Source organism: Camelina sativa, chromosome 18, assembly GCF_030686135.1.
Source record: "Camelina sativa cultivar CO46 ecotype springtype chromosome 18, ASM3068613v1".
NCBI lineage: Eukaryota > Viridiplantae > Streptophyta > Magnoliopsida > Brassicales > Brassicaceae > Camelina > Camelina sativa.
The window spans coordinates 20,721,252-20,748,701 of record NC_141897.1 but is presented as its reverse complement, the minus strand read 5'-3'; the positions used below and the strand labels follow the sequence as shown (position 1 = coordinate 20,748,701).

The 27,450-nt window shown below is 36.8% G+C and overlaps 7 protein-coding genes and 1 non-coding gene across 9 annotated transcripts; 4 read left to right on the top strand and 4 right to left on the bottom strand.

Annotated features, from left to right (window-relative positions):
- The first annotated feature begins 614 nt into the window (after nt 1-614).
- On the top strand, nt 615-4,121 carry LOC147923110 (protein BONZAI 1-like). The gene is made up of 16 exons (XM_087497996.1): nt 615-770; nt 882-929; nt 1,019-1,167; nt 1,284-1,332; nt 1,502-1,558; nt 1,692-1,877; nt 1,975-2,109; nt 2,237-2,298; nt 2,390-2,483; nt 2,566-2,680; nt 2,803-2,879; nt 2,967-3,104; nt 3,185-3,349; nt 3,436-3,549; nt 3,637-3,733; nt 3,843-4,121. The coding sequence occupies exons 1-16, from the start codon at nt 615-617 to the stop codon at nt 3,938-3,940; spliced, it is 1,740 nt and encodes a 579-aa protein (XP_087354122.1). The 3' UTR covers nt 3,941-4,121.
- A 5,179-nt stretch (nt 4,122-9,300) lies between these two features.
- On the top strand, nt 9,301-10,723 carry LOC104762309 (ethylene-responsive transcription factor ERF114-like). Its single transcript, XM_010485573.3, has 2 exons — nt 9,301-9,660; nt 10,070-10,723. Exons 1-2 carry the CDS (start codon nt 9,429-9,431, stop codon nt 10,576-10,578), a joined length of 741 nt encoding a protein of 246 aa, XP_010483875.1. The 5' UTR covers nt 9,301-9,428; the 3' UTR covers nt 10,579-10,723.
- A 751-nt stretch (nt 10,724-11,474) lies between these two features.
- On the bottom strand, nt 11,475-12,868 carry LOC147923109 (mitochondrial import inner membrane translocase subunit PAM16 like 1-like). Its single transcript, XM_087500153.1, has 5 exons — nt 12,783-12,868; nt 12,622-12,675; nt 12,288-12,375; nt 12,015-12,148; nt 11,475-11,892 (listed from the first exon to the last, which is right to left on the bottom strand). Exons 2-5 carry the CDS (start codon nt 12,622-12,624, stop codon nt 11,773-11,775), a joined length of 345 nt encoding a protein of 114 aa, XP_087356279.1. The 5' UTR covers nt 12,625-12,675; nt 12,783-12,868; the 3' UTR covers nt 11,475-11,772.
- LOC104763626 (protein LEAFY) lies at nt 12,808-16,967 on the bottom strand. 2 transcript variants are annotated; one of them, XM_087500151.1, is made up of 5 exons: nt 16,285-16,967; nt 15,423-15,832; nt 14,816-14,890; nt 13,622-14,248; nt 12,808-13,530 (listed from the first exon to the last, which is right to left on the bottom strand). In XM_087500151.1, the coding sequence occupies exons 1-5, from the start codon at nt 16,739-16,741 to the stop codon at nt 13,282-13,284; spliced, it is 1,818 nt and encodes a 605-aa protein (XP_087356277.1). In that variant the 5' UTR covers nt 16,742-16,967; the 3' UTR covers nt 12,808-13,281. The 2 variants fall into 2 exon arrangements, with proteins under 2 accessions (XP_087356277.1, XP_087356278.1); XM_087500152.1 differs by lacking the exon at nt 14,816-14,890 and having other exon boundaries at nt 12,808-12,968; nt 13,286-13,530; nt 16,285-16,965.
- A 1,795-nt stretch (nt 16,968-18,762) lies between these two features.
- Nucleotides 18,763-21,685, top strand: LOC104762307 (putative beta-1,4-xylosyltransferase IRX10L). Its single transcript, XM_010485568.3, has 4 exons — nt 18,763-19,312; nt 19,763-20,151; nt 20,642-20,883; nt 21,050-21,685. Exons 1-4 carry the CDS (start codon nt 19,207-19,209, stop codon nt 21,561-21,563), a joined length of 1,251 nt encoding a protein of 416 aa, XP_010483870.1. The 5' UTR covers nt 18,763-19,206; the 3' UTR covers nt 21,564-21,685.
- Nucleotides 21,686-21,764: 79 nt separating this feature from the next.
- Nucleotides 21,765-21,849, bottom strand: TRNAY-GUA (transfer RNA tyrosine (anticodon GUA)). Its single transcript is given in 2 exon segments — nt 21,765-21,800; nt 21,813-21,849. It is a non-coding gene; the product is annotated as a tRNA-Tyr (tRNA).
- A 73-nt stretch (nt 21,850-21,922) lies between these two features.
- Nucleotides 21,923-23,574, bottom strand: LOC104762305 (short-chain dehydrogenase/reductase 2). Its single transcript, XM_010485567.2, has 4 exons — nt 23,351-23,574; nt 22,827-23,091; nt 22,523-22,717; nt 21,923-22,430 (listed from the first exon to the last, which is right to left on the bottom strand). The coding sequence occupies exons 1-4, from the start codon at nt 23,440-23,442 to the stop codon at nt 22,032-22,034; spliced, it is 951 nt and encodes a 316-aa protein (XP_010483869.1). The 5' UTR covers nt 23,443-23,574; the 3' UTR covers nt 21,923-22,031.
- On the top strand, nt 23,465-26,827 carry LOC147923108 (uncharacterized). Its single transcript, XM_087497992.1, has 5 exons — nt 23,465-24,636; nt 24,918-25,821; nt 25,908-26,057; nt 26,144-26,395; nt 26,508-26,827. Exons 2-5 carry the CDS (start codon nt 24,928-24,930, stop codon nt 26,637-26,639), a joined length of 1,428 nt encoding a protein of 475 aa, XP_087354118.1. The 5' UTR covers nt 23,465-24,636; nt 24,918-24,927; the 3' UTR covers nt 26,640-26,827.
- The last annotated feature ends 623 nt before the right edge of the window (nt 26,828-27,450 follow it).

Below are 27,450 nucleotides of genomic sequence, written 5' to 3'. Positions count from 1 at the left end.
TATTAAGAAAAAAAGAAAGTGTTTTGTCTATTTATCTATTTATATTTATTGACCAGCCTATAATACAAACATACATCACAGATAATTAACACTGATTCAATTGGTTTTAAATGATGTATTAACAAATATGTTTAAAGAAAAAGAAGAACGATAATGTTTTGAATTTTGTACATAATAATATTTGTTTCAAATTGACTGACACGTTTACTAAGAGAAGCTGATAAATACAAAAGTTAATTTCTCAGAAAATAGCTGAACGTTTCTGGGATACTTCGTGTTAGAAATAATAATAATAATAAATCATTTTCTAAAGTCAATATTAATTAAATAAATGATGACAAAAAAAAAAACTATAAAAAGGGAGATGAAGGGAGGGAGACGGGTCAATTGAAAAAAAAAAAAAGATTGACTTGGACAAGTTGAGTTGGGTCCCATTTACTCTCTGCTCTCCCAATTTTTTTTGTTTGCGTTTTCTCTCCGTCCTTCTTCCGTTTGGGGTGTGCCCAAACACAAATTCTCAAAAACGGTTGTTGTTGTTGTTGTTTCAATACAGGTGCTTCTTCAGTTTTTTTTTTTTTTAATCTGTGAAGTGAAGTGAAATTGAGAGAGAGGGGATGGGGAATTGCTGCTGCTCCGATGTCTCTTCCGGTTCTGGTGCGATTGCCGGCGTTGGTGGAAGTGCTTCCTCCGCCGCTCTCGCCACCACTAACGACGCTCTTGATTACTTTCTTAAGTCTAAAGGCTTCAACGGTCTCTTCTCTCAGATCGAGGTTTTTATTAAATTTAATCTCTCCCTCCGCCATACACGTTTTCTCACAATTTTACGAGTCTCTCTCTGTATCTGACGATTTTGTGTTTTTTTTATTTTTTATTTTATGCAGCTATCGTTTTCTGCTTCTAATTTGCGAGATCGGGACGTGCTCTCCAAGGTTTGTTTTACTTTTGCTTTTCAAATTTTTTGGCTGCTCCTATGTTTTTTTTTGATATCCTCTCTACTTAAATGACATGTTTCCTGTAGAGTGATCCAATGGTGGTTGTTTATAAAAAAGAAAAGGATGCAACTCTTTCTGAAGTGTTTCGCAGTGAAGTTGTTTTGAACTCTTTAGCTCCCAAATGGATTAAGAAATTTACTCTCGCTTATCATTTTGAGACTGTCCAGATTTTGGTGTAAGCTTCTTTTTATCTTTCTCTTTTTTTTTTTTTTTTTTTTTTTTAAATGTGTCAATGAGGAAACAAATCAACCGTCTTGTTCTTCTTACCTACTGAAAGGTTTTATGTACCAGGTTTCGTGTGTTTGACGTTGACACCAAATTCCAAAACTCAAGAGCAGAGGTAATTTTGCTATTTTTCTTGTCTCTTTATATGTGGATATGAGCACCCGCATGCTTGTGCCTCAACTTGCTTTGTTTCAGTTTCGTTTGAGAATAGTTGTCATGCACAACCTTGTTTTGCTTAACAGTGTAATACATAGTGTACTTACTACTGAAGGTCTACTTTTCAGATGCTTAAGCTTGACGATCAGCAGTTTCTTGGTGAGGCAACATGTGCATTGTCTGAGGTATCCACTGCTTAATTGCTTCCCTTCTTTATTTTACAGACATATATTAGCGTTGCAATATATGTTCTCTGAGATGCACAGTATAAATTCGTTTTATTGCCTACCTTACAATTTTTATCTTTCAATCACGCAGATAATCACAAAATCGACCAGGACAAGCACGTTAGAACTCAAGCGTAAAGAAGGCGTTGCTCCACAGTCTCAGCCTCACCACGGAAAGCTTATCATCCATGCTGAGGAGTCCCTTGCTTCTAAGATTACAACAGAGGTTGTATTTAGATGTTCCAGTTTGGAATCTAAGGATCTTTTCTCAAAAAGTGTAAGTTTGTAATTTCTTTCTCTTTTACCATTTTTACTAAAAATATGGTTCTGACTATAAATATAACAATATATTTCTTTTTGCCGCTTGATTTTAGGACCCCTTTTTGGTGGTGTCAAAGATTGTAGAGCATGGTACTCCAATCCCCGTGTCTAAAACTGAAGTCCGGAAGAACGATCTTAATCCAATTTTTAAACCACTCTTTCTTAGTGTTCAACAAGTGGGGAGTAAGGTACGGGAGATCTCTTATATCTGAGCTTCCAATAAATTGTAATGAATGAATACAAGGTCTGTTTCTCTGTTCGAGATGCATGTGAATTCACAGAAAGATATCTCAAGTTCTTTCTATAATCCTGCAGGATAGCCCACTGATAATAGAATGCTCAGACTTTAATTCCAATGGCAAACACAGTCTTATCGGGTAACTTAAATCTTAAAGCTTAACCCATTTTATTTTTGGAATGACTTAAGCTCCTAGCTGACATAACTACTTGTTTATTTTGGGTGGCCAGAAAAGTTCAGAAATCACTTTCGGACTTGGAAAAACTTCATTTGGCTGGCCAAGGAATCAATTTATCTTTGCCTACTGGTGCTGGACAAAACAAGGTATAAACCAATACGAAAAGGTTTCCTAACATTTTCATGCCTTTTCATGTAAGCTATCTAATACCATTGATCGTTATTTTAGGTGTTAAAGAGCCAGCTTTTTGTGGACAAGTTTACCGAGACTGTCCAGCACACATTCCTAGAATACTTGGCATCTGGGTTTGAATTAAACTTCATGGTAGCAATTGATTTCACAGGTATGTATTGCACCACTGCGGAAAAGCCTATAAACTATACATGCGAAAATAAATTATCAACAATATATGTTATCTCCATCGCCTTCCTATACTCTAATCCAAACTTTTCCACTGTCCTTCAGCTTCAAACGGAAATCCCCGCCTTCCTGATTCTTTGCACTACATTGATCCTTCGGGACGATTAAATGCCTACCAGAGAGTGAGGACTCAGTGTTACTCCATTTTCTTATAATTAGCAGCGACTGTGACTGTGACTAAACAATCATGATCTCTTCTTTTATCTCAGGCAATAGTGGATGTTGGAGAAGTGTTGCAGTTTTATGACTCAGACAAACGTTTTCCTGCCTGGGGATTTGGAGCTCGTCCGATCGACAGTCCAGTTTCTCATTGCTTTAACCTCAACGGAAGCAGTTCATACTCTGAGGTACACAAACTTGACTTTGAAATTAAACTTGATGTTTTCTCGATTCACACGCCAATTATGCTTTTTTCTCTCTCTCTCAGGTGGATGGGATTCAAGGTATCATGAATTCATACACCAGTGCCCTCTTCCATGTCTCTCTTGCAGGGCCTACCCTTTTTGGTCCGGTGATCAACTCGGCTGCAATGATCGCCAGCACGTCTCTAGCTCAAGGTTCACGGAAGTATTACGTCTTATTGATCATCACAGTGAGTATATTATATATAAAAAGAAACCAACATCACATAAAATAACAAATCAGAGATTGTTTACAAACCAAAAACTCTTGTTGCAGGATGGTGTTATAACAGATCTTCAAGAAACAAAAGACGCATTAGTCAGTGCATCGGATCTGCCATTATCAATCCTCATTGTAGGAGTTGGAGGAGCTGATTTTAAAGAAATGGAGGTAAAACATTATTGCTTTCCAAAACACATTTAAGATTATTACAAGTATATCTGATCGATCTTGTATAAACTGTACTTTTGTTTATAGATACTAGACGCAGATAGAGGAGAAAGGTTGGAGAGCTCTAGCGGGCGACTGGCTTCACGAGATATTGTTCAGTTTGTGGCACTACGAGACGTCCAACGTAAGTGTAGTTTGATTGATGGAGTTTATAACCGCAGGAGACCCATGAGAACGCTAGTTTTCTGGTTTGGTGGGGTTTTTTAATGTGTTGTGTTTGTGTTACCTTGCAGATGGAGAGATCTCAGTAGTACAAGCGCTTCTTGCAGAATTGCCTTCACAGTTTTTGACGTATATGAGAATCCGTAATATGAAACCTATTCCTCCATGAAATGATCTCGTGTGTAAATGAAGTGTGTACATAACTACATATTATACATTTACATCAACCACTACGGCGGGTAATCGTCGTACGCCATTACATTGGCTTTTTTTTTTTTTCTTCTTCTAATAATTGTGTGAATCTGGTAGGATGTAGTATATGGTTTCAAATGAAGAGACTCATTATACAACATTTTGTGTTTGATTTTCTTTCCTTCAATATTTGGAGTTTGAAGAGATCCGTTTTCACTACAACAAAACACGTCTTTTGCGATGGACAAATATATCGCGAATCCCTCGCAAATCGACAAAAGCGAGAAATTTGCGAGAAAAATCCGTTCCTCGCAAATCGCGTCTCGCAAATCGGTCAACGTTGCAATTCCCTCGCAACTTTTGCGAGGAAATGTTGTCCCTCGCAAATCCCACGCATTTTGCGAGGAACTATTTTGCGAGGAACTATGTTTTACCTCGGCATAAATTTGGTTCTTCACAATTAGTGATAACCCACCAGAAGCACTACTCTCCATGTTATCCGCTGATATTAGCTCAGACTCAGCTTCAGCTATCTTTGACGACACTTCATTGAACACCTTCTCAGACAGTCCATCAACAAACGACCCATCATGTTTCCTATGAGTGTCTGCTAGTACTCGCAGGAAATCAGGTAGTGGCTCACCAGTACTCTCAGACTAAAAACAGAGAAATCAAACAACTATATTACTATATTATAGATATGATATGATTAATGAACTTGTATTAAACATAGATACTTACAAGCTTTCGTGCTCGGGCTTTAAAAGAGGTCTGACCAGAACGGTGCTTATGTATTTCGGTGCCATCAGGATCACTATACCAACATTACGGCTATTGATACTCTTTGCTTCTGATTTTGGTTCACACCAAAAGTTGACCAAGCCATCCCATACAGTAGGATCAAGCCACCGCGGCATTGCGTCATTACCTTTCTTCCTCCACTTACCCTTCCACCGAGACACTTGATCACTCATCCGGGTCTTCAACTTCTTTTCAAACTCAGCTCTAACTCTTCCATTGATGGACGCATCCCAATTATATGTTTGCTTGTAAAGACATAAAATGAATTAGAACCAAATTCGAATGATAAACACACAAAATCTGTAATTTAAACACAACAACAATTTGTAACTTACCGCAAAAGTTTCAAACCACCGGTTTACAACCGGACCTGGTGTTTGGGTCCAATTGGCATGAGCTGATTTGAAATCTCTTTCAAAAATGACCCGGACAGTAGCAACAGCCAAAGAATCCTGGTCAAACCTACAAAACATAAGATAAAAGGAATTAGGATCATTGAAAATACAAAACATAAAGATAAACTATATGTTAGATACATAACATTCTCACCAGATAGTACCCGGAGGTCGCTTAGGATCCAGTTTTGGTAAGCCAGCACGCCCGGGACTTGCAAGTAACTCTTCCAAAATGAAAAACACTTGAGAGGCACTTGCACCGTTGACACGCGACGTTGATTGCTAAGGAGGAGGATCATTTTGCTGAGGAGGAAGATCATTTTGCACCGGTGAGGTACCTTGAGAAGAGGCGGTAGAATGTAGCCTTTGAGCAGAGCCAGTAGAGCGTACCCCTCGAGCAGGGACGGGAGGAGATAATCCTTGTGAAGATATGAACCTTGTGTAATGGTTTTGGTTGACAGATCCGTTTTGGTCTCGAGAAGACATCTGAGAAGAGAAGGAGAACATGTAAAAATCATTAGAACCCTAAAATTATCCAAAATTAAAAACAAAAATTAAAACCCCTAAAATCGAATCGAAACCCTAATCCCAAAATTAAATCCCCAAAATCGTTACCCTAAACCCAAAATTAAATTCCCAAAATCGAAACCCTAAACCCAAAATTAAATCCCAAAAATCGAAACCCTAATCCCAAAATTAAATCCCCAAAATTCGAAACCCTAAAATCGAATTAAAAACCTAATCGAATCATAACCCTAAACCCCAAATTGAATCCCCAATTTCGAAACCCTAATTTAGAAGGGGAGAGGAGGAGACTTACCAGCAAAGAGAGGAGAGATCGAGTCGGAGATTAACCGGACAAGAGATTCAGAGGACAAGAGAGAAGTGGAGGAGTTAGGGTTCGAGAAGGGTTAATCGGACCTGAGAGAAGAGGAGCAGACTCACCGGAAAAGACAAAAGAGATCGGAGAAGAGAGAAGAAATCGGAGAAGAGAAGGATTAGGGAACGGAGAAGAGAGAAGAAATCGGAGAAGAAGGGTTCGAGAAGGGTTTCTCTTTTGGCTGCGGATTAGTCGAGGTTTGAGCTTCGCTCAAACTAGGTTTTCTAATTATATATAAAAATACTATGTCGCAAATCCCTAGCAAATATTGCTAGGGATTAGCTATGGTCCCTCCCAAATCCCTAGCAAGCATATAAAAATATGTAATTAATATTTCCAGAATTTGCGAGAGAATTGCAAGAGACCGTAGCAAATCCCTCGCAAAGTCTTTAGGGTTTAGGATTTGCAATTTTCATTAGTGTCCTCTCTTTGATTATAAATCTTGAATGATATCATTTTAATCATTAATAGTAATGAAATTAGTCTTAAAGGTAAAGGTTCAAGGGTTTAGGGTTGTTATTTGCGAGAGAATTGCTATGTATTGAGTAGTTTGCGATGTATTTGCGACGAATTTGCTATGGGACTAGCAAATCAGTCGCAAACTGGTCGCAAACCGTGAATATTTAATTTGTAAAAACCATCAAAATAAATTAAAAAAATTAGTCAAATAAACTTTCAAGTATATTATAAGGTCCAATGGTGCCATCATACTCTTTTCTATCATCAAACATTCCAAAATTGTCCAATTTTGTATCTTACTCTAAACATGATGATCCTCTACACTATATCACACATATGTTCATTACATTGAGACAAATATATGCCAAATTGTCCAATTCTCCAACAATTTTGTGTTGCACTGCTATCTTTGATTATAAGTCTTGAATTCATCTTTTTAATCATTAATAGTAATGTAATTAGTCTTTAGGGTTTAGGATTTAGGGTTAAGGGTTTAAGGTTGTTATTTGAGTAATTTGCGATGGATTTGCGACGAATTTGCTATGGGTCTAGCAAATCAGTCGCTAATTTGTCGCAAACCTTGAACATCTAATTTGTAAAAACCATCAAAATAATTTTAAAGGTTAGTAAATTCACCTTATGAACACGTTCAAATGTATTTCAGAATAATTATATTAAGTTTTGTAATATTTATAAAAAATTATTTTCCTAACTTTGCAATGGATTTGCTATGGCTTTCGCAATTCACTCACAATTTCATAGCAAATTTGCTATGGAATTTGTTTTCGCAAAGTCGTCGCAATATTGTGATGGATTTGCGAGGGATGGGACCTTCCCAGCGAATTTGTCGTGAATGCGTCGCAAATGAGCAGCGGATTTGCGACGACCCTGTTCCTCGCAATTTTGCGAGGGATATGCTTGGGTTTTTTTATTTTTTGTAAATCCCTCGCAAATTAACCGCAAATTTGCGAGAGCTGAAATCCGTCACAACATGTCCTCGCAAAAGGCGTGTTTTCTTGTAGTGTTTCTGCATCTTTCTTTTATTACAAGAGAGAATAGTGAACATCCATATAAACCTTACTATTTCATTCAAGTTGCAGATGAAAATTGCATGTTATCCATTTTCATCTAATGATTTGATATGATAAAAATTGTTCAAAAATTCATATGTCAAAAGGTTATGCTGTGGGTGGAATCACGTTTAGAAAAGTGAACAAATGGTATATTATTCATCACAATAAATTTTCAGTAAAATAAAATAGTTAGGTGTCACTGTCACATGGTGATCTAAAATGTAGAGGGAGTGAGACCAAAGACATTTTTACGGTAATACTGTAGTTTAAAGAAAATTTTGATCATAAACATAAATAAACCGCCGGTTAGGGAAATGGTAGTTGAACCTAACAACTACGCATGCAGTACACACACACACATGATCTTTGTTAGTCAAAGTGGGTGTGGATTACATTTACAAGTCTTACATTATATCCACTTGACACATTGTAGTATACATAAGTTCTCTCTACCTGTCAACTTAGTTAGCTCTTGACTTTTTGGGTCAAGACTTATTCATATATCAAAACTTTTTACATTCAAACCAATAAAATTTAGTTAGGCAAGTGCTCCTCCATGAAGTAAATAAATTTATCTCCTTTCGAAAGTAGAAACGTGTACACAACTCAACCCTTACACTAGAAACTATATAACGTCTACAAAATATATATAAGCTCTATCTATATACATGTAATCAAATCCATACGACACAATAATATAATGTGCTTACTAGATAACTTTTCATTGAATGTCTGCTACACCTTTACGATGCCTTATCGCGATTCTCTGACTCTAGAGTATACAAAAAGGAGTCTTGGGAAACAATTCGAAAAGACTTCAAAAAAAGTTTCCCTTTCAGTTTGAGTGTGTGTACACGGTTCTTGGATTTAGAGGTCTTGTTGCAAATATTTACTCAACCAGTCATTAAAAATTAGATTCACTTCTCACGTACGCAAACTCTTATTTCATTTTTTAATTCACGTTCGACATACAAAAGGTGTCGGTTTACATCACTTAATATTATTATAGGGTCTTTTTGTTTTAGAGAATGTCGATTTTTGACGAAACAAATAAGTGTCGGTTTACATTACATTTACAACTAAGAACGCGATACTGCTTTTATATTTTAAAATTATTATTCAAATAAAAACAAATACTATTACTATATCTCTTTCCTTTGGTTCCATGAATGCGTTAGCCCTTTCATACAAAAAAAATGATTAAACAAAACATGAACATGCATGCGCAGTTTCTTATCTTCTTTATTGTATTCTTTTCACTTTTGCATGTTTAGTTTTTCCATCTCGTGTAGGTGTAGTATTCTTGAGGTAATCTTTATATAATATCATCCTCCTTTGATAATTTAAGTTCACATCCACTTTCCTTATTAAGAAAAGTTTAACAAACATTCTCATGTTAATATATATACGTCTTCATTTTTATATGTACATTGATCCGTACTGATCGTACAAACATATTTTTTAAATACGATAACAAAGCATGCACATAAAAACTAATTGTTAAAGACGAAAGAATATGAAAAGGAAAAAGAGAAAGAACTAAAAGAAAAACAAACTTAATTAAAACGTATATTTTTTTTGTAGTTCATATGTTCACACGTAGAACACTTCCTCTATATATAAAAAGCCTCAAAGATTGCAAACCCCCAAAAAAAACTTTACTCTCTCTCTTTCTTCATTTGACTTCAATCTAATTTCGTCTCCGCTCCTTATCGTTTTCTTGTTCTTGATGTTGAAAGATACCACAAAGAAAACACTGAGCAACCCAAAATTCTAAATCCTACATCGGATTTTGATATTTTCTAGAGAAAAGGTTAGTTTTTTTTTAACTAATTTTTAGCAAAAGTGGATCCTAGAATGTATGGGAACTGGCCCTCCAATGAATCTGAGGAAAAAGAGGAAGATGAGAACTTATTCCCGGCTTTCTCGTCCCGATCTCAACACGACATGCGTGTTATGGTCTCGGCCTTGACTCAAGTAATCGGAAACCAACAAAGCAATCCTCATGATAACATTATTGATAACCATCCTTCTGTGTATAATCCACAAGACCCTAATCAACAAGTGGCTCCTACTCATCAAGATGAAGGTATACATACATATACATGTTCATCTCTATGTTGTGTCTTTTTTCTCTTTTAATGTTTGAAACTATGTTCAAGAATTTGGAAATTTTGTGAAATTTTCATATCAGATAGTAAAAGTGTAAAACCCAAACTTAATATAGACAGTTGTAACTTAAACTATGCTTTTCAGTACTCCTTTACCAACAACGGTTCTGGAATTACCAAAATGTGAGTTTAAAGTTTTAACATGGAGATCTTGTTGGTAGTATATATATATGGTTTAGATAAGTTAGCACTAATATATTATGATATATATTTAAATCCATACAATGAAACATCTAAAATGTTTACATGCACTATGCATATATGTATGCGTAGACCATGCCGAAGATTTAATGATTTCAATGTTTTTGTGACTTCAATATAATTAAGGAAACTTGAGGAGAAGGCATTATAGAGGGGTAAGGCAAAGGCCATGGGGAAAATGGGCAGCCGAAATTCGAGATCCCCAAAAGGCGGCACGCGTGTGGCTCGGGACATTTGAAACCGCTGAGTCGGCAGCTTTAGCATATGATGAAGCAGCTCTAAAGTTCAAAGGAAGCAAAGCCAAACTCAATTTCCCGGAGAGGGTTCAGCTCGGAAGTAACTCTACTTATTACTCCTCAAATCAAGTTCCACAAATCCAACCGCAAAATAATATACCATACAACCAATATTATCAAGATGGGAGTAGTAACGATATGCTAAGTTTCAATTTGGGAGGGGGATTTGGTAGCACTAGCGGTAGCGGATATTCAATGTCATATGATCATAGTACTACTACTGCAGCTACAACTACTTCTTCGTCTTCTGGTGGCTCTTCTAGGCAACAAGAAGAGCAAGATTATGCCAGGTTTTGGCACTTCGGGGATTCTTCTTCCTCTTCTCGTTCAGGTTTTTGAGATATTAATTAAGAGATTTGAATTACTTGTGATTAAGTCTCATTTAAAAGTTTAGGTGGTGATATGTTTCTTCACTGTTTTTGAGTGTTAATTTTTGTCCTCTCTTTAAGATTTCTTGAACGTATAAGTAAGTATTATTTCTTGATTTAATCAGCTGCAACATTTTTGGTCATAAGTTACAAGATTATCTCACCAAGCCGCAACGCAAGATAAAATGCTTATTACATTAGGCGTAATTCTTGTTTTAACTTGGATGTGCAATAGTATTATATGTTCCGTTAATGTTTGACCAAGCTTCAACTCAGTGCTAATACCATCGATGCAATTCATATGTTCACATCAAACACTTTAATTATTTTAGTTGACTTTATAAGTGTTTACAAAATCAGTAATTAGTTTAGGGTGTGAATCACAATATTCGGTGGCCGACTTGTTCGCTAGTAACATCCGAACATCAAATTATAATAGAAGGCTTTCTCTCTTAAATCTTAATCTTTGATTCGGTTGTGTAATTTGTACTATGATCCCAAAAAAAAAACCTATACTATTCGCATTCGGAGCGGCTTAGACGCGCAATAGACACCGCCGCAACTTTGCTAAGCAATCTCAAAGCCACTTGGAGTCTTTGGCTTGGACTTCAAAGTCTTGTGTCAGACCACTTGGTTTTGTTTTACTACCCTAGTGCAACTCTATCATTTTAGTTGACTATCAACATAAAATCTAAAGTATTCAACAAAATACATTGTGTATTTTGTTGCGTGATTAATTGAAATATAATTCATAAAGATACCGCACCGATCTATATACTTCATCATAATTCATAAAGTTGCGTAATTAATTGAAAAATAATCAACGATAAATTGGTTAGGAATGTGATTTATCTACGTGCGATTCTGTTGGTTATATTTGGCATTAGAATAGACAGATTTTTCAATCTCAGATAATTCAACGAGCATACCTAAGAACAATAAAGTCAACTGAAAAAAAAAAAAAAAAAAAAAGACTTTAACAACGGCCGGTGAGTCGGTAACTGTCCGCACTCCGGCCACACCGACTTCCTCTCATTTCAAACTTTGCGGCTTTCTCCACCGTCTTCTCACTTAGATTTCAAAACTTCTCGATCTAATACTTAAAAAAACTTGTATCAAAAGATATATATATTCCTGATTTTGCTTCAAAAGTTTTATTACTTGATCATGCGCTTGTTTTAGTATTCTGGTATGCAGTCTCTAAGCATTCCTTAGCTCTATGGACCTTTGATTGGAGATAGAAGCTTCCGTTCTGCGCATTGCGTTCGAACAATGTGTCGTATTTCTACAAAAAAAAAACATAACACAATCTTAATAAGAAAAAGGGTTATTTTTGTTTATCGTTTCAATTAGCAGATAGAAACTGTGAAACCCCCTATTCGTATATGGTGAAGCGCAAAGACAAACCTTAAGAACCTCTTCCCAAGATGATTTCTCAGTTACACCAAGAATCTCTCTAGCTTCTAGTTCACTTAATATCCCTCTGCTCCCTCTCTTCAAATTTTGAGCTGCTTCATGCGCAACCCCGGATCTTGATGCATCTGTAACCATTCCAAACAGTGTTTATCAACCATTCTAAACACAGACACTCACACAAAGAACGAATCTTTGATAAATTCATTCTTGTCCATAAACAAAAGAAAAATCAGAGCAGAAGAACATTGTAATTAAAAGACATACTTGCAAGTGCCTGACGATATGCCTGAGCACAAGCCCTACCTATGATTGTAGAGCCCATCACAATCACACTCGCCAAAATTCTTGCAGCCTGCACACAAAGTATTCATAAAAAATTTCAATTTAACGTAATCAGTCATTGAGAATATAGTTTCTTGCAGCCTCCACACAAATTTAAGAAAACTGTTGAAACATACACAGCTCAATAGGATCTCTCAAAAGTAATCAAGGTCACGGCGATGCCACGATTTTATTATTTGTGTTGATTTCACTATTAACCTTGCCGGTAATAAAACTTTGAAACAAAAGAAATAATCGGTCGGGAGATTACACATACCATCGTTAGAGATTAATCAGACCGATGATTGGAGACTTCGACAGATGTAAATACCTGACAATGTAAGTACGGTATAATATTTCTCGTAACAGAATGGAGAAAAAACACACAACGTAGAAATCGAAACAGAGACAAGTCGTAATCGACCTTGAGAACCTTACCCGGAGAACAAGAGACGGTAATAAGTTTCTTTTTTTTGGTATCGGAATCGAGGAATTTAGGGATATGACGACCACGATAAACCACCTAGTTCTTCGTTCTGTGACGGAGGCGGAGGGAGAAACTAGGTGTTTCAGGTGGTATCATCAATGAAGAACCCTAACCGACGTCGGAAGGTAAATTTGGGCCTACATTTAAAACTTAGGCCCACTTTAATAAAAACGTGGATATTGGGGTGCACAATCCCCTACTTTTTCAATAAATTCTTTTTTTGTCCCGAACTTTTATGATTTGAAGTTTATAAGCTTTGATACATAATTTGGTCACTGCGAAATTCACATCACGGTTTATCAACAACTTGATCTTCTCAAGAAATACCAAAGCTAATCAAAGTGTAACTAATGACATTAAAAAAAAGAGTAGTTCTAAGGATTCTAAGTAATAAAGAAGCATATTGTGGATAGATTCTGATGCAATGCGTGAGACTTGTGCTTACTTTACTTACCTCCAGGTTACTGTTCTAGCAGAAGGTGACAAACCAAGTGGGATCAAAGAATCAGGACGGGCTTTTTGAGAATTTAACCTTGTACTTCGGCGAATATACACCAATGGCTTCTGCTTTGTGTCTGCTTGTCTGATAAGCTCTTTAGGTCCCATTGGACTCTCTGGTTCTTGTTGCTTTCTCCTTTTGCTCAGTAGTTCCCACAGTAGTTTCTCTTCGTGTTCTCTGCCTCCCTCTGTGCCAATACGCTACATGGACAAAAGGATGAAAAAAGCAAACCTTTTAGTGTTGTTAATCATTTGAGCTTTCCACAAACAATACTCATTCTCGAAAATTTACCTTGCCGGTAATAGAATGTTCAGCTTGTTTCTTATTCTGACTCGAGGGTAGAAGAAATTTGGCAGATGTTGTCATTCTCTGAACATGATCTTCAGCTTTTTTCAGCTTTAGTAAAGACTCGATCTTCGTCTCTTCTGCAAGTCTAATCCTTTCTCTAGCATCTTTCAGCTCTCTCCTTGTATCTGCATTTGCTCTCTCCATCTCATTCACTACATTCATCAGTTCCACACAAGGGCCAAGCTTTAATTCAGCTGCCAAATTGCCTACGTACTTGGTCATCGGGTGACACATATTCTTTGCTAAAGCCTGCATAAGATCATTGACACCAGTATCTACAGAACCAAGCACCTCATTGATGTTATTAAATAGGACACGAAGGAGCTTCACAGTGACAGGGAAAGTGTCGTGGTTTTTGCTGTGAACCGAGCTTAGGTAATAAAGAGATTTCTGGATGAAATCTTGGAAGAAGGTTCTGCGATCGTCAACCATCTGCAGAATCTCTTCCTGATGTGAATTCACTTGTGTTTCAATTTGCCTCAGCATATGGATTAACTGTCTCAGTTGCCCCTTATGTTTGTGCAAGATCTCTTTTCCCGCTGATTCGACTTTAGCAGCATAGTTTTCTTCCTACAGAATCACAATACCACACATGAACATCTGAGGAACAAACCCACTTGGGTTAGAGAAGCTGCATCTCACAACTCTAACGATTTGTTCACATTCAATTTTATAGCAGAACAAGGCAAACAGTTATAAGGAATCACCAGAATGAAACTTGACTAGACATATTACAGTTTCATAATCATATTGATTGGTTCTCTTAGGGTTCTCTCTATAGCAGAACTACGCATACATATATGAGGAATCTTCAGAACAAAACTCGACTAGACACATTACAGTACAGTCTTCAAAAGCATATCAATTGGTTTGCATTCAATATCTAGCAGAATAAGTTAGGCATACTATATAAACAATCAACAAAGTGAAGATTGTCTAGACAAGTTACAGTTTCAGACTCAAATTGCTTTACTAGCATTTCCATCTATAGCAAGAAATAGGCACACGTATATAAAGCATCACCAGAATGAAACTTGACTAGACACATTACAGATTCAGAATCATATTAATTGGTTCACATTCAACATATATCAGAACTAGGCATACAGATGTTATAAAAATCATGATGTATACTACCTTTGAACTGAGAATTTGATTGTTCAGATCACCAGACGGTGTTCCATTTTGGGCAGTATCCATATGACATCTTCCCTGGTGAAATTAGAGTAATGATCTGAAAATTTCCATAAATATTATATAGAAACAAATATCCCTATTAATTGTCGAACAGTCCTATACGTATGTGTGTGAATGCGTGCAGAAATTGTATGTAACGAATGAGGATATCGTATCTAACAATCTCATGTCGTTTTAGCCAAAAACAACAGAGTCCTTTCCCTAACTCGACACGTCTTCGTACGGTTTACTGTCAAAATTTTAAATTGCAATCTAACTAATATTTATTCTGAAGACATGATGTAACAAAAAAGAAAAACAAAATATCAGAACCTATAAATCTATGCCAGACATAGCAAAATTAAAAAAAAAAAAAAAAAAAAAAATTAAAAATCCTGAATCGTGACTTGTCAAACTTACTTTTAGAACAGCTGTCCATGATTATAGCTATAGTTTCCCTACCATACCCCATTAATTTCGACACAATTTTTATTTTGTTTTTTTCTCACAAAGTAAATGAACGGTTAGGATTAGATCATGGAAGATAAAAAAAGGAATCGAAAGATACCTTGGTGGGGCATTTCTCGCCACGGTCTTTAGCAATGGTCTGAACCTGAAGAAGGAACTCACGGCATTGTTCGTACAAGTGGAACAGATAATCTAAACCGTTCTTTTTGCCACGTGCCACTTCCCCAGGCTCCGTCACGATAAACGGATGCTCCCTCTGTCTCTCCGTCCCCAACCCACCACTACTACCTCCTCCTACTCCGTTACCGTTATCCATCCCGTCGTCATCCTCACCTTCGTTGCCGTCATCGTCGGTTTCAACTGATGCCACCATTGGTTTCTTTCTCCTTCTTTGCGGTTGCAGTTTCTTCATCTTTCCTTGACCTGCCTCCCAATAACCGCCGTTATTTCCCGCCGCATCTGTCTGGTCTTGCTGCTGCACCGGTTCCTCTGATAACCCTGTCCAATCATCTACATATATAACTTGTCATTATAACATTATTTTAATCAAGTTTATGCGTATACTCTTTGAGTTTCCTACTATACACGATACTAATCCTCGTACTTCTTGCACTAGGTCTAATCAATTATAACCAGACTACCACTTCATACACACTAGCTCTAAATAGTGCTAACAATTATGCAGTTTTTATTTATCGTTAGACATACATTAATACATATATGATATATGTGTAGAATTTGAAGTTGTACTCGAGAGCCTCAAAACAATATCTGTATTTTGTATCAGAAGCTTAATCATAAAATTATGTAGATCACAACTATCATCCAAAAATATCGTTGCTGATGTGTTTTTGGGAAGATTCACAAATCTGTTTCTACTAGTCACGTGAACATAGATATATAGAACAGTATTATATATATCAAACGTGCGATATTTTTATATGTATTCAATATCACTGTACCTTCTTGGGAGAGGGCATCAAGAGCATGATGAGTACCGGAATCACCTGCGGCGGAGAGTAGCAAGTGACGGCGTCTAGAAGATTCCTCCTCTTCCTCTTCTTGCAATCGTCTCCGTTCAGCTCTTACGGCAGCTTTGATACCGTACCGTTCACCAACGAGAAGCTCCCACCTAAAGATATGAGAGAGACTATTCATCATCTCCTCAAGCTCCTCGTCCTTCATACCAACAAGCGTGCTCGCCGTAAAACCCAACTCTGCTATCTTCGCCGCCGTGTAGAAACGTATACCGTAAGCACCAAACAGCCCCTCTAAGCCACCGAGTCGCATCCCAAAAGCCGCCGTCTGAGGTGTTGGCGGCTGTTGCTGCAGCGGAGGAGGAACCGGAGATGGTGCTGGAACCATTGCTCTCGTTGGGTTCCACCGGAATAAGCTACTCGTGAAACCTTCAGGATCCATAGTCTCTTTCTCTCTCTCTCTATCACTCACTCTCTTTTTTTTTTCTTTTCTTTCTTCTCTCTCTTTCTTTACTCTGTTTGAGCTGATTGCTTTATTGTAAAAATGACCAGTCGAGCAACTTCTACATATACAGCAGTAAAGAATCTAAAAAATAAATACTAGGTTTTTGTATATTCTTTTTTATATCGTTGTTTTTGCAATAAAGCATTTATGTAAAGATATGTGTCTTGCTGGGAAATTGACAGTTGGGACTTAACAAGTCAAACTTTTTCCTTTCATCGACATTCTTCTTCTTCTCTGCTCTGATTATGACCATTCGTAATTTGACACGTAAGAATATAAAATGATTAGGGTTTCTACTGTGATGATCCTCTCCTCTGTCTACTGTTTTTTGTTTATATATTCAAATCATCCGCATCTTTGTTTGTAGTTGTGCATATAGTTTCCAACTACTCAAAAAATATGATATATATATAAACCAAAATTTGGCAATATTATATTGTGTATGTGTAAGTTATATAGTAGAATACGTAACATTTAATTAAACTTGTATTACGTATACTAACACTGTCTAGCTATATATATTGACAAGATACCACACAATTCCCCTTGTGGATCATTCAGATACTTTGAATGAATCCGTTATCCATATAGTACGTCTTATCCACAAGTTACAATTTTTTGCGATAAGAGTAATTTTTGCATGATAAGAACTATCAGCACTGTCTCGTGACTATTCACTGAGATTTTTAATTTATAGCAACAAAAAAAAATTGACATTATATAAATAAAATAGTTATTTTTAGATAGTGGGTTATCATTGACATTATATAAATAAAATAGTTATTTTAAATTGTTTATCATTGCAAATTATAATTTTGAAAAAATATATATGATTTTCTTAATACAAAGAAAAGTTTTATATGTGTTTTAAAAATACAAACATTGATTTTTGGATGGTGGGTTTTTTTTATAGTAAATAACAGTTACATTGTATTTTAAAAAACCTGATTTTCTTATATACAAAAAATGTGTTTTAGCCTTTTAGGGCATATATAGGGGTAATTACAAATTACGGAGATGACAACACGTAGAGGATCGTAGAAGAGATGAGACCCAAAGTTTGTGGGATTAGATGATAGACTGGAAACACACCTGACCCCTCTCCCGTTTGGAATTTGCACTTAGCATTTACTAATATATTTTATGTTTCTCATAACGCAAATAAATAAAAGGATTCATTTATTGTAACGAAAAAGGTTACATTTATTATAGCAGAAAATTATTTACAAAAGTGAGAAAACCTGGATAAATGAACTTTTAATGCCAACAATTATATCATACTACAATAATGTATATTTGGAAAATGGAACTGGGAATAGGATTGGACATTGATTGCGTAACTTTGGGAAATAAACAGTGAACACAAAGAATAGTGTTTTAAAAAAAAAACATAGGAAAATTAGCCGAGAATAAAAAAACTTTAGTGTTGGAAAGTTAGCCAATGAGGAAACGACAGGTCAAATCGGAGTTCTGAGAAACTGCTCAGTCTGTGTAGTTTTTGTATTTGACTGTCTCACTCTCCTCAGTTTCCTCTCTTACCTTTTCTTTTTTGTCCTTTCTCTCTCTCTCTCATTTCCTTTTTTTTATTAAATCTTTTAACATTATTACTACGTATAATAATAAGTAAAGTACATTGTATTATAATAATATCATCACCATCATCATTGCGAGTTGCGACTTGTGGTACTCTTAAAATACTGTTCTCACCACTGTTATTTAACTGTTGGAGTTTTAGAATCCTGAAAAGATTGAATAATACTCCTAACGCCCCCTATTACCACCCTATTCTCTCAGTATCACTACTTTCATACGATTTTTCTTTTTTAGTGGATATTATTAAAATTAATAAACAAATTTGTTAGCAAAACAAAACAAACTGTAAAATTTTACCTTTGGGCCGTTTTATTAATGGGCTTACCTTTACACAGTTTTTATCTCGGCCAGTCCATTACGTCGTTATTATATAAATAATAATATTTTTAAAGTGACTGACGTGGACTGATCATCTCACCCCCAACGACTTCTCTCTCTCTCTCTTTGGCGAAATTGGGATCCCACCCAAACGACGTCGTATTGGCCGTAGACGAATCTCACGTCCTTTCTTCTTCTTCTCCCTTTTCTTACTCGTTTCTACGCATCTTCTTCAAAAATGAGAATCGTTGTTCTCTCGCTGTCAACTCTGGGCGTGATCTAGCTAAAATCGGTTGGCGAATTTTATATCTCTATTCCAGTTTCCAAGTCTCAATCTCGGCCGTCAACTCTTTTCTTAGCAACTAATTTTTTTTTTTCTGACATTTCAACTGTTTCCGCCGATCTTTATATACTTTATATGTTTTCCTTCCGATAATCTGGGATTTTGAAAGATCTTAGGTGCTTCTTGGGGAGAAGCAAGAGATAGAAAAATGAAGCTATCGAGCTTGGTTTTGATCTTCATTGTTTGTAACCTCACTTTCTCGACGATTTCTGCTTTCCGTCTGAGTCGTAGTCAACCAACTGAGCGAATTTCAGGTGATTTCTAGCTTCCTATCCGTGCAGAGAAGCTCAATCTATGGATTCTAGTGATTGATTTCTTGGTTTTTGTTACTTGGATTCAGCTCTTTTACTTGGAGTTCTAGGGATTCTCAGTATGTGAGTTTGTGTGGTCATTAGTTAGTTTGTTAATCGAAATGAAGACTAGGGTTCCTTCCTTTTAGTAGAGGTTATCTATGGTTGATTCTAATTGAATCTGGGGAACAATGTAAAATAAGATGAATTATTGATTTGTAATTTTCTTATGGCCAATTAAAGCAAGATTCATGCCTCAATTAGCCGAATCATTATCTTGTTTTTGAGCTTTTACTTTGATTTTGCATTATTTTCCAGTTTTGTATAGTTGAGAGCTATTATACAGTTTAGTCATTGCTTGTGGATTCAGTGTTTTGATGTTCAAGCAGAATCATGTGAAATTTTGAATTATAGGTAGTGCTGGTGATGTGTTGGAAGATGATCCTGTGGGAAGACTGAAAGTCTTTGTTTATGAGCTTCCGAGTAAATACAATAAGAAGATACTTCAGAAAGACCCGAGATGTCTTAACCACATGTTTGCTGCTGAGATATATATGCAGCGGTTTCTTTTGTCTAGCCCAGTTCGAACACTTAATCCCGAGGAAGCTGATTGGTTCTACGTTCCTGTCTACACCACTTGTGATCTCACTCCTAATGGGCTTCCTCTCCCTTTTAAATCTCCACGAATGATGAGAAGTGCCATTCAGCTCATTGCTTCAAATTGGCCTTACTGGAATCGCACTGAAGGAGCTGACCACTTCTTTGTCGTGCCTCATGACTTTGGAGCCTGTTTCCATTATCAAGTAAACAAAATATCTCTCTTTTACTTCCTATCCTAAATTCTTAATTTGGCTTTTGCTTTATCAATGCCTCTACACTATTGGTTGTGTGCCAATGTTGAACTTGCTCTCTGAATTGTTTCCAGTCCTGCAACTTGTGAGTTGATCACTGTTCCATACAACATCTTAACTGAATTCTTAGTCATGTCAACAAATTCCGATGCATTTCTGTTTGTGTTTGAGAAATCCATGCTGAGTCCTCGGGTTAAGTTGTGCACTTGTTTCATCATGTTCTCACGTATAGTTCCTCCTGGACTAAACTAGGAACCAAAAGTCTATAACTAGTGTTCAGTAGATCTTAATGCCTTCATACTCATAGTCATAGTGACAATTAACTTGCAAAGCGTTTCTGATGCAGCAGAAATAGTTATACTGAGCAGTGATACAAATATTTGTACCTGCAATGTTGCTAACCTGTCTTAAGTAATATCTTGTTTGTGCTTGACTGTGGCAGGAAGAGAAGGCAATAGGAAGAGGAATACTAACCTTGCTTCAACGAGCTACACTGGTGCAGACATTTGGTCAAAGGAATCATGTTTGCTTGAAAGAGGGTTCAATCACTGTTCCTCCGTATGCTCCACCACAGAAGATGCAGTCACACTTAATTCCTGAGAAAACTCCTCGATCCATCTTTGTTTATTTCAGAGGATTGTTTTATGATGTGGGAAATGATCCTGAGGGTGGCTACTATGCGAGGTAACATTTTCTTATTAGAATGCTTAGCTATATTTTAAAAGAATTACATAAATCACATTAAACAGTTGATAATTGCTTTACTGATTTGGAATTGTGGATATAGAACTTAACACCCACGTACTGCTCCTATAATCAGTAATGATGTTTTGGTTTTCAATGGGCACAGGGGCGCACGAGCAGCTGTATGGGAAAACTTCAAAGACAATCCGCTGTTCGACATCTCAACAGAGCACCCAACAACATATTATGAGGACATGCAGAGAGCAATCTTCTGCTTATGCCCGCTTGGATGGGCCCCATGGAGTCCAAGACTGGTGGAAGCCGTGATCTTTGGTTGCATCCCTGTGATAATAGCAGACGACATTGTGTTACCTTTTGCAGATGCGATACCTTGGGAAGATATTGGCGTGTTTGTGGATGAGAAGGATGTTCCTTACTTGGACACAATACTCACATCGATCCCACCAGAGGTTATACTGAGAAAACAGAGGTTGTTGGCAAACCCATCGATGAAACAGGCGATGTTGTTCCCGCAACCGGCTCAACCAGGGGATGCGTTTCATCAAGTGTTGAATGGGTTGGCTCGTAAGCTGCCGCATGAGAGGAGTGTGTATCTGAGACCAGGTGAGAAGCTGTTAAACTGGACAGCAGGACCGGTCGCTGATCTGAAACCTTGGTAAGGACCAGTGTTGGAATTTGTTTCTATTGGTTGGTTGGTTTTGTTTCTTCTTATGTCTGTATTTTGTAGATTCAGAACCTTTTTTTTGTCATATCGTTTTAAAATTTTACCATTCGAGTTAAAGTGGGAAGTGGGAACTGATAGGAACATAGGGGTAAAACGGTCAACTACTGACATTATGAGGAAAAATAAAATTTTAAAATCCGACCTGCCGGAATCGAACCAGCGACCTAAAGATTGTCTGCTAACACTACAGTCTTCCGCTCTACCAACTGAGCTAAGGTCGGTTGCTGATTATAACTAAAGACTATAAACATTTAATCTAAACATGTCTTAATTAGTTGTGACAAATCACACTAGTGTCGTATAAACGCTTAACTCTTATTAACTTAGACCTGTTTAGATTGATGTTCCAAAACCTTTGACACTAAACGAAAGCAACAGAATATATTTCCAACTTTCAACAACCTCAGAAGTTGATCTCACGTCTCTCAGCAAAGAATTTTCCAGTCACCGCCTCTTCGGAAAGAACTAGGCTAAGCCAAACTCCGGTATCAGCTGCATCTTCAGGTGGCATATTTCCAACGTAGCCAGTCATCGCAGTCTTCACCCAACCAGGACAAAAGCTGTTAACATAAATCTTCTCTTCCTCTCCTCTTCTTGAAAGTTCTTTTGCCAAAAGTCTTGTGTAAGCATTCACGGCAAGCTTAGACATGGAGTAGTCGGTGAATGTCTGAGGCCACCCTCCTGATTCCCAAGTTCCCTCTTTTACTTGGTTGATGAAGTCAGAGACAGTTCTGTCTATAAGTTCCTCGGTCAGCAAATCCGGATTGCTTAGCTGATCTCTCAACTCTACATTTGCAAGTCTCTGCAATTCGTACGGATCATTTAATGGCATGAGCTTTACAAGATTTTCCCCTAACAAAAATTTTAAGGATTAACAGTGAAAGAGTTACTTACATTACGTCTTCCGTTAACTCTACCTAGACGAGAACTAACGTTAACAATACGAGCGCCATGAGGAGATGGTCTCATCAATGGTATCATAGCTTTCGTCATGTTTTTGGTTCCTAAGTAGTTAGTAGATATAACTGTCTCAGCAAATTCAACAGAATTATCTGAACCAAGATTGTAGTTGACACCTGCATTGTTCACCTGAAACATACAGTAACACAAAACAAAAAAATGTGTATAAATCAATCAAAGGTAAACAGACAAATTACTCTCTACGATATAACGAACGAATCGATAAAGAGGATCTTACGAGGATATCTAAACGTCCAAATGTTTGCTTAATCCAGCAACCAAACTCTCTAATGGACGAAGCGTCCGTGACATCAAGCTGATGAAAATCAATCTTGAGACCTTGTTCTTGGTCCCTCAAGGATTTAACTGCTTCAAGGCCAGCATCCACGTTTCTGGCTGTAAGAATAACAGTCAACCCATGACCTGCAAGCTGCCTTGCAATCTCAAGTCCAATTCCACGGTTTGAACCGGTCACCACTGCTACATTTTCACAAGACCACCACCTAAAAATCTCACAAGTCAAAAATCAAGAAGAGGGCTTCAAAGGCATAGACTTTAATTTCAGTTTCTCCAAAGTACTGGTTTAATTTAAACCCAAATACCAAGAATCCTAATTCAATCTGCTCATCTCCAAATCAAGAAAAATAGAAACTTAAACTCATCAAACAATGCTGTGAGCCTGAGATTATCGCAGAGTAAGTAAATGACGATACAAAGCAGCCGAAGGATTGGAGAAATTAGGTTGGATTATTCATTCATTACCTGGTGTGGTCAGAGTAAGGTATCGTTCGAAGGAGAGAGATCTCCTGCATCCTCTTCTCTCTTCTTTCCCGCGCTTTCTCCTTGTTCGTCATCGTCTTACTTACTCCGTCGCTCTCGTCCGTCCCTGGTGACCTTCTTAGTCGTGCCCGTAGGGAAATCAAATTTCGTCATAAGGACCTTCAACTTTTATCAATACCCCATATTAGCCCAAAAACTCTTGGGTTGTCCAACTCTAACCAAAATCCAATGTTATACAGGCAAAGATTTTAAATACTTTACTCAAAATAAAGTGTTATTGGTTCTTATATTTATAATCTCTTCATTAAAAGAGTTGTAAATCATTAGTTATCATATTTAAAAAAGAGATTCTCACAAATAACACCAAAATATTTTTTTTTTCAAACTTAGCATAGCATCTCTAAAATTCTAAAAATAGTATTATATTTCAAAATTAATCGTTTAAAATTAAATCCTAAATTCAAAATATTAAACCCTACCTCCTCAAAACTATATTTTAAATGTGAAATTGAGAACTCAAACCTAAAAACAAAATTCTAAAAATTAATTTTAAATATTGTAATTTGTTAAATAATGTTATTTTTAGAAATTATGAAATATATTTTATAGTTGTCCATAAAAATTGTTTTAGTTATATTTTAGGATATTTCTCTATTTTTATAATGTATATATACTCTATACTAAAAGAGTTTTAAATCAAGTGTTATCCTTGTTTTGTAGATTTTCACAAATTTTTTCAATTACTTGAAAATATTTCAATTGACTTTTAAACTGATCCATATGTATAGCAATCCAAAAACAACTTTGCCAACTTGAGATTTCACAATTCTATTTTTTTTTTTGTTTTTTTTACTTTCACATCAACAAAGACATACACGTACGTGAGTAACGTTACGTCTTTATTTTCTTAGCTATCTTAAATTAGATTTCCGTCTCTCCTTCATTTTGAGACTAAGTTAAGTAATTATGTTGATTTTTATTGTGGGTTACTGGGTTTGATGTAAGAGAGATTACTCTAACCGGGTTACTGATGAAGAGGAAAAATGAAAACCGGATTTGTGACGACAGTGAGGACGTCAATGTTTTACACGCGTCAGGTATATAAGGAAGCTCGCGTCGTTTACGTCTCTGCGCTTATGGGGCACACCACAACTAATCGTAATTCCAACAAGACATGATAAATAGAGAGATAACCTCGAATTGCACTTTATTCATTCCTAAAGCGGGAAAACGTCAATCATCTCTGTTTTATCCGAATTCTTACCCACGTAAACCTCTCGCTCTCTCTCTCTTTTATCTATGTCATCTTTGTTTCTTTTGTGTTTTGATTTCGCAATTGAAGCTTGGTTTTGTGTCATGATAGTTACGAGTAGATACGTTTAGTCTTCTGGTTAAGTTAGGGTTCAAGTGGTTTTGATATTTTGATGCCAATCAAAATCAAACGAAGTTAGGTTTAGAGTGTTTTGAGATACTTTAATCCCACGTTTATGATTTTTATCAGCTAAATCACGTTACTACTTACCTCTCTTTTTATATGATCTTGAAACAGGGGAGATAATATGGCTCGTTACCACAAGAGATCGTTAATCTTGTTCTTAGCTCTTGCTCTGCTCGCATCATCGAGCCAAGGCTTTCTACGGACCGAGAATAAGATAAAATCTGCAGTCTTTTTATCACCAAAACTGGTGATGAATCCTGGATCAGTTTCAAATGCTTACTTATACGACATCGATTTCCCAAGAGGGCATATCGGCCTCAAAAGTTTCGATGCTGAAGTAGTTGATGAAGCTGGCAACCCCGTCCCTCTACATGAGACATATCTCCACCACTGGGTTGTCAAACCTTACTATGCGCGTAAAGGCTCTTCTACGCTTCCACAGCAAGAAATGTTTAGGAATCAGGGAGTTTCAAGTCAAGATCCCGGAAGCAATCTTGATTCAAGATCGTCGGATTTTATTTTTGTAAACAACGGAGGGTTGTGCAGGAGAAGACTCAGACACTACTATGGGTTAGGATCAGAAACCCGCAAAACCTCAACGTATCTTCCTGATCCTTACGCAGTTGAAATCGATAATCCTCAGGAGAGACCTGATGGTTATGACTTAAAATGGCTTCTCAACCTTCACGCGATAGACACGAGAGGTGTGGAAGACAGGAAAGGATGCATAGAATGTGTTTGTGATCTCTATAATGTAACCGTTGATGAGTACGGTCGTGCTATAAACCCTGGATACAAAGGAGGTTTATACTGTTGCTACGATAAGACTCAATGTCTGGTGAAGAGCGGATTTGACAACGGGAAGAAAACAAGAAATCTGTATTTGAAGTATACCTTGAGATGGGTTGATTGGGACAACACGGTTTTGCCCGCTAAATTTTATATTCTCGATGTTACAGATTCTTGGAAAAAATCAGAGGGATCAACAGGAGATATCCAAGAACATAATTGCCATGTCAGTAAAAACTTTCCTATATCTGCTTAGTTCTGTTACTTCGATTTCATTGTCTAATAATTTTAGGGTCTTTTGTGCTTTTTCAGGTAGAATACGAGGTGAAACCGTGCACAACCAGTGGCGATGGATGCATTGATGTTAAGAAAAAGAGCTTAATGATGCCATTTGATGGGTATATTGTCTACGGGGTAGCTCACCAACACGCGGGAGGTATCGGTGCTGCTCTGTACCGAGAGGTAACTAAGACTGATTTAGTTTAAGCTAAACGAAAAGATAGAAAACATTTTTGTATTGAATTGATACTTTTGTGTTTGTGGATAAGAGCGGTGAAGGAATATGTACTTCGATGGCCAAGTATGGAAATGGAGTTGAACCTGGAAACGAAGCTGGTTACATTGTTGGAATGACGTCTTGTTATCCTGCTGATCCAGTGAAAGTGAGCTATGGAGAGACATTGACTATGGAGTTTAATTACAGTAGTGCCGTTGGTCATACGGGAGTTATGGGACTCTTTTACATCCTCGTTGCGCAGCAGTTGCCTGAACCAGAGCTCTCCTTGCCTAATCTTTTTCAGGTAACTAACTACCCGGTACTCAATCTTGGGTTAAATCAAACCAGTTTCAATACATATAATGTTTGGGAGATATTGTCATACTGACGTTAATGGATATGTTACTTCCTTGTAGGCACCTGTGAGAAGCGTGAGCGTTTTAGCATACTTGGCCGTGACGGTGGTGGTGGCGGTAGTGGTTCTAATAGCCGCCGTGATATACGGGAGACAAAACCGGGAAGATGGTTACCAATCTCTTACTACTTGAATAAAAGAGTAAACCATCGCGATCGACTACATATGAAAGTGAAGTATGTTTGTATACGAAGAAATAAAATAAAAGATTATTATTTTGTTGTCATCTTCCTTTGATGTCATGTGATATTATTTCTGTAACAGTTGGAGCATATATAATGTCTCTTAAAATACAATGATATTATTTGTAATTTAGTTTAATTGTTCCTTGTTGAACTTCGCCTTTTTAAGATACGTCACCTATATATGGATATGTAGATACCTACAAAGGATCAAACATATCTTATCCTTTTCAACATCAATCTCCAGAGTTTATCTTGACATGGCAAATGAACAAACATATCTAGGCGTTTGCACTTTTAGTATATATAAAGAAACAGTAAGAATAAAAAGCACATAATTAGGCATATTAATTTGAGACAACTTACACCAACCTAACCAACAAATATACTTTTGAATTGTGGCCTAAAAATGGTTTATGTTTATTGGCTTTGGGCATTTTACCTATTTTTTCTCTAGGTCAGCACGGCTAAGTGCTAACACACGTAAATAAGAATAAGTACAACCCAACAAACCAACGTCAAAAGCCAAACTAAACCGGAGAACTGAAACAGAGGTAAAGGAGAACCAGCAACAATTAATGGTTTTCTGTTCTCACTTGGACTGGAGATTTGGACTGGAGATTTGATTGGATAAAAATATATGGGCCCTTAATTATAATGGTAACGTGGAAACTAAAAAAAAAAAAAAAAAAGAGAAAAACGTGGAAGTAAGAACCAATCAGAATTCGACGACATATGATATTTTAATTTTCCTGTCTTTCT

Coding starts and splice junctions, on each gene's coding strand:
- LOC147923110 (XM_087497996.1), top strand. CDS start 615: ATGGGGAATTGCTGCTGCTCCGATGTCTCTTCCGGTTCTGGTGCGATT. Junction 1,878..1,974: donor AGGATCTTTTCTCAAAAAGT/GTAAGTTTGTAA, acceptor GCTTGATTTTAG/GACCCCTTTTTGGTGGTGTC. Junction 2,484..2,565: donor CTGGTGCTGGACAAAACAAG/GTATAAACCAAT, acceptor TCGTTATTTTAG/GTGTTAAAGAGCCAGCTTTT.
- LOC104762309 (XM_010485573.3), top strand. CDS start 9,429: ATGTATGGGAACTGGCCCTCCAATGAATCTGAGGAAAAAGAGGAAGAT. Junction 9,661..10,069: donor TCCTACTCATCAAGATGAAG/GTATACATACAT, acceptor AATATAATTAAG/GAAACTTGAGGAGAAGGCAT.
- LOC147923109 (XM_087500153.1), bottom strand. Junction 12,149..12,287: donor ATATCGTCAGGCACTTGCAA/GTATGTCTTTTA, acceptor GAATGGTTACAG/ATGCATCAAGATCCGGGGTT. Junction 11,893..12,014: donor CTTGGGAAGAGGTTCTTAAG/GTTTGTCTTTGC, acceptor TTTTTTTTGTAG/AAATACGACACATTGTTCGA.
- LOC104763626 (XM_087500151.1), bottom strand. CDS start 16,741: ATGGATCCTGAAGGTTTCACGAGTAGCTTATTCCGGTGGAACCCAACG. Junction 15,833..16,284: donor TGATGCCCTCTCCCAAGAAG/GTACAGTGATAT, acceptor TTATATATGTAG/ATGATTGGACAGGGTTATCA. Junction 14,891..15,422: donor GCGAGAAATGCCCCACCAAG/GTATCTTTCGAT, acceptor TAATTTCACCAG/GGAAGATGTCATATGGATAC.
- LOC104762307 (XM_010485568.3), top strand. CDS start 19,207: ATGAAGCTATCGAGCTTGGTTTTGATCTTCATTGTTTGTAACCTCACT. Junction 19,313..19,762: donor ACCAACTGAGCGAATTTCAG/GTGATTTCTAGC, acceptor TTTGAATTATAG/GTAGTGCTGGTGATGTGTTG. Junction 20,884..21,049: donor GAGGGTGGCTACTATGCGAG/GTAACATTTTCT, acceptor CAATGGGCACAG/GGGCGCACGAGCAGCTGTAT.
- LOC104762305 (XM_010485567.2), bottom strand. CDS start 23,442: ATGACGAACAAGGAGAAAGCGCGGGAAAGAAGAGAGAAGAGGATGCAG. Junction 22,718..22,826: donor TTGGACGTTTAGATATCCTC/GTAAGATCCTCT, acceptor TGTATGTTTCAG/GTGAACAATGCAGGTGTCAA. Junction 22,431..22,522: donor GAGTTAACGGAAGACGTAAT/GTAAGTAACTCT, acceptor TACGAATTGCAG/AGACTTGCAAATGTAGAGTT.
- LOC147923108 (XM_087497992.1), top strand. CDS start 24,928: ATGGCTCGTTACCACAAGAGATCGTTAATCTTGTTCTTAGCTCTTGCT. Junction 25,822..25,907: donor TCCAAGAACATAATTGCCAT/GTCAGTAAAAAC, acceptor GTGCTTTTTCAG/GTAGAATACGAGGTGAAACC. Junction 26,058..26,143: donor GTGCTGCTCTGTACCGAGAG/GTAACTAAGACT, acceptor TTTGTGGATAAG/AGCGGTGAAGGAATATGTAC.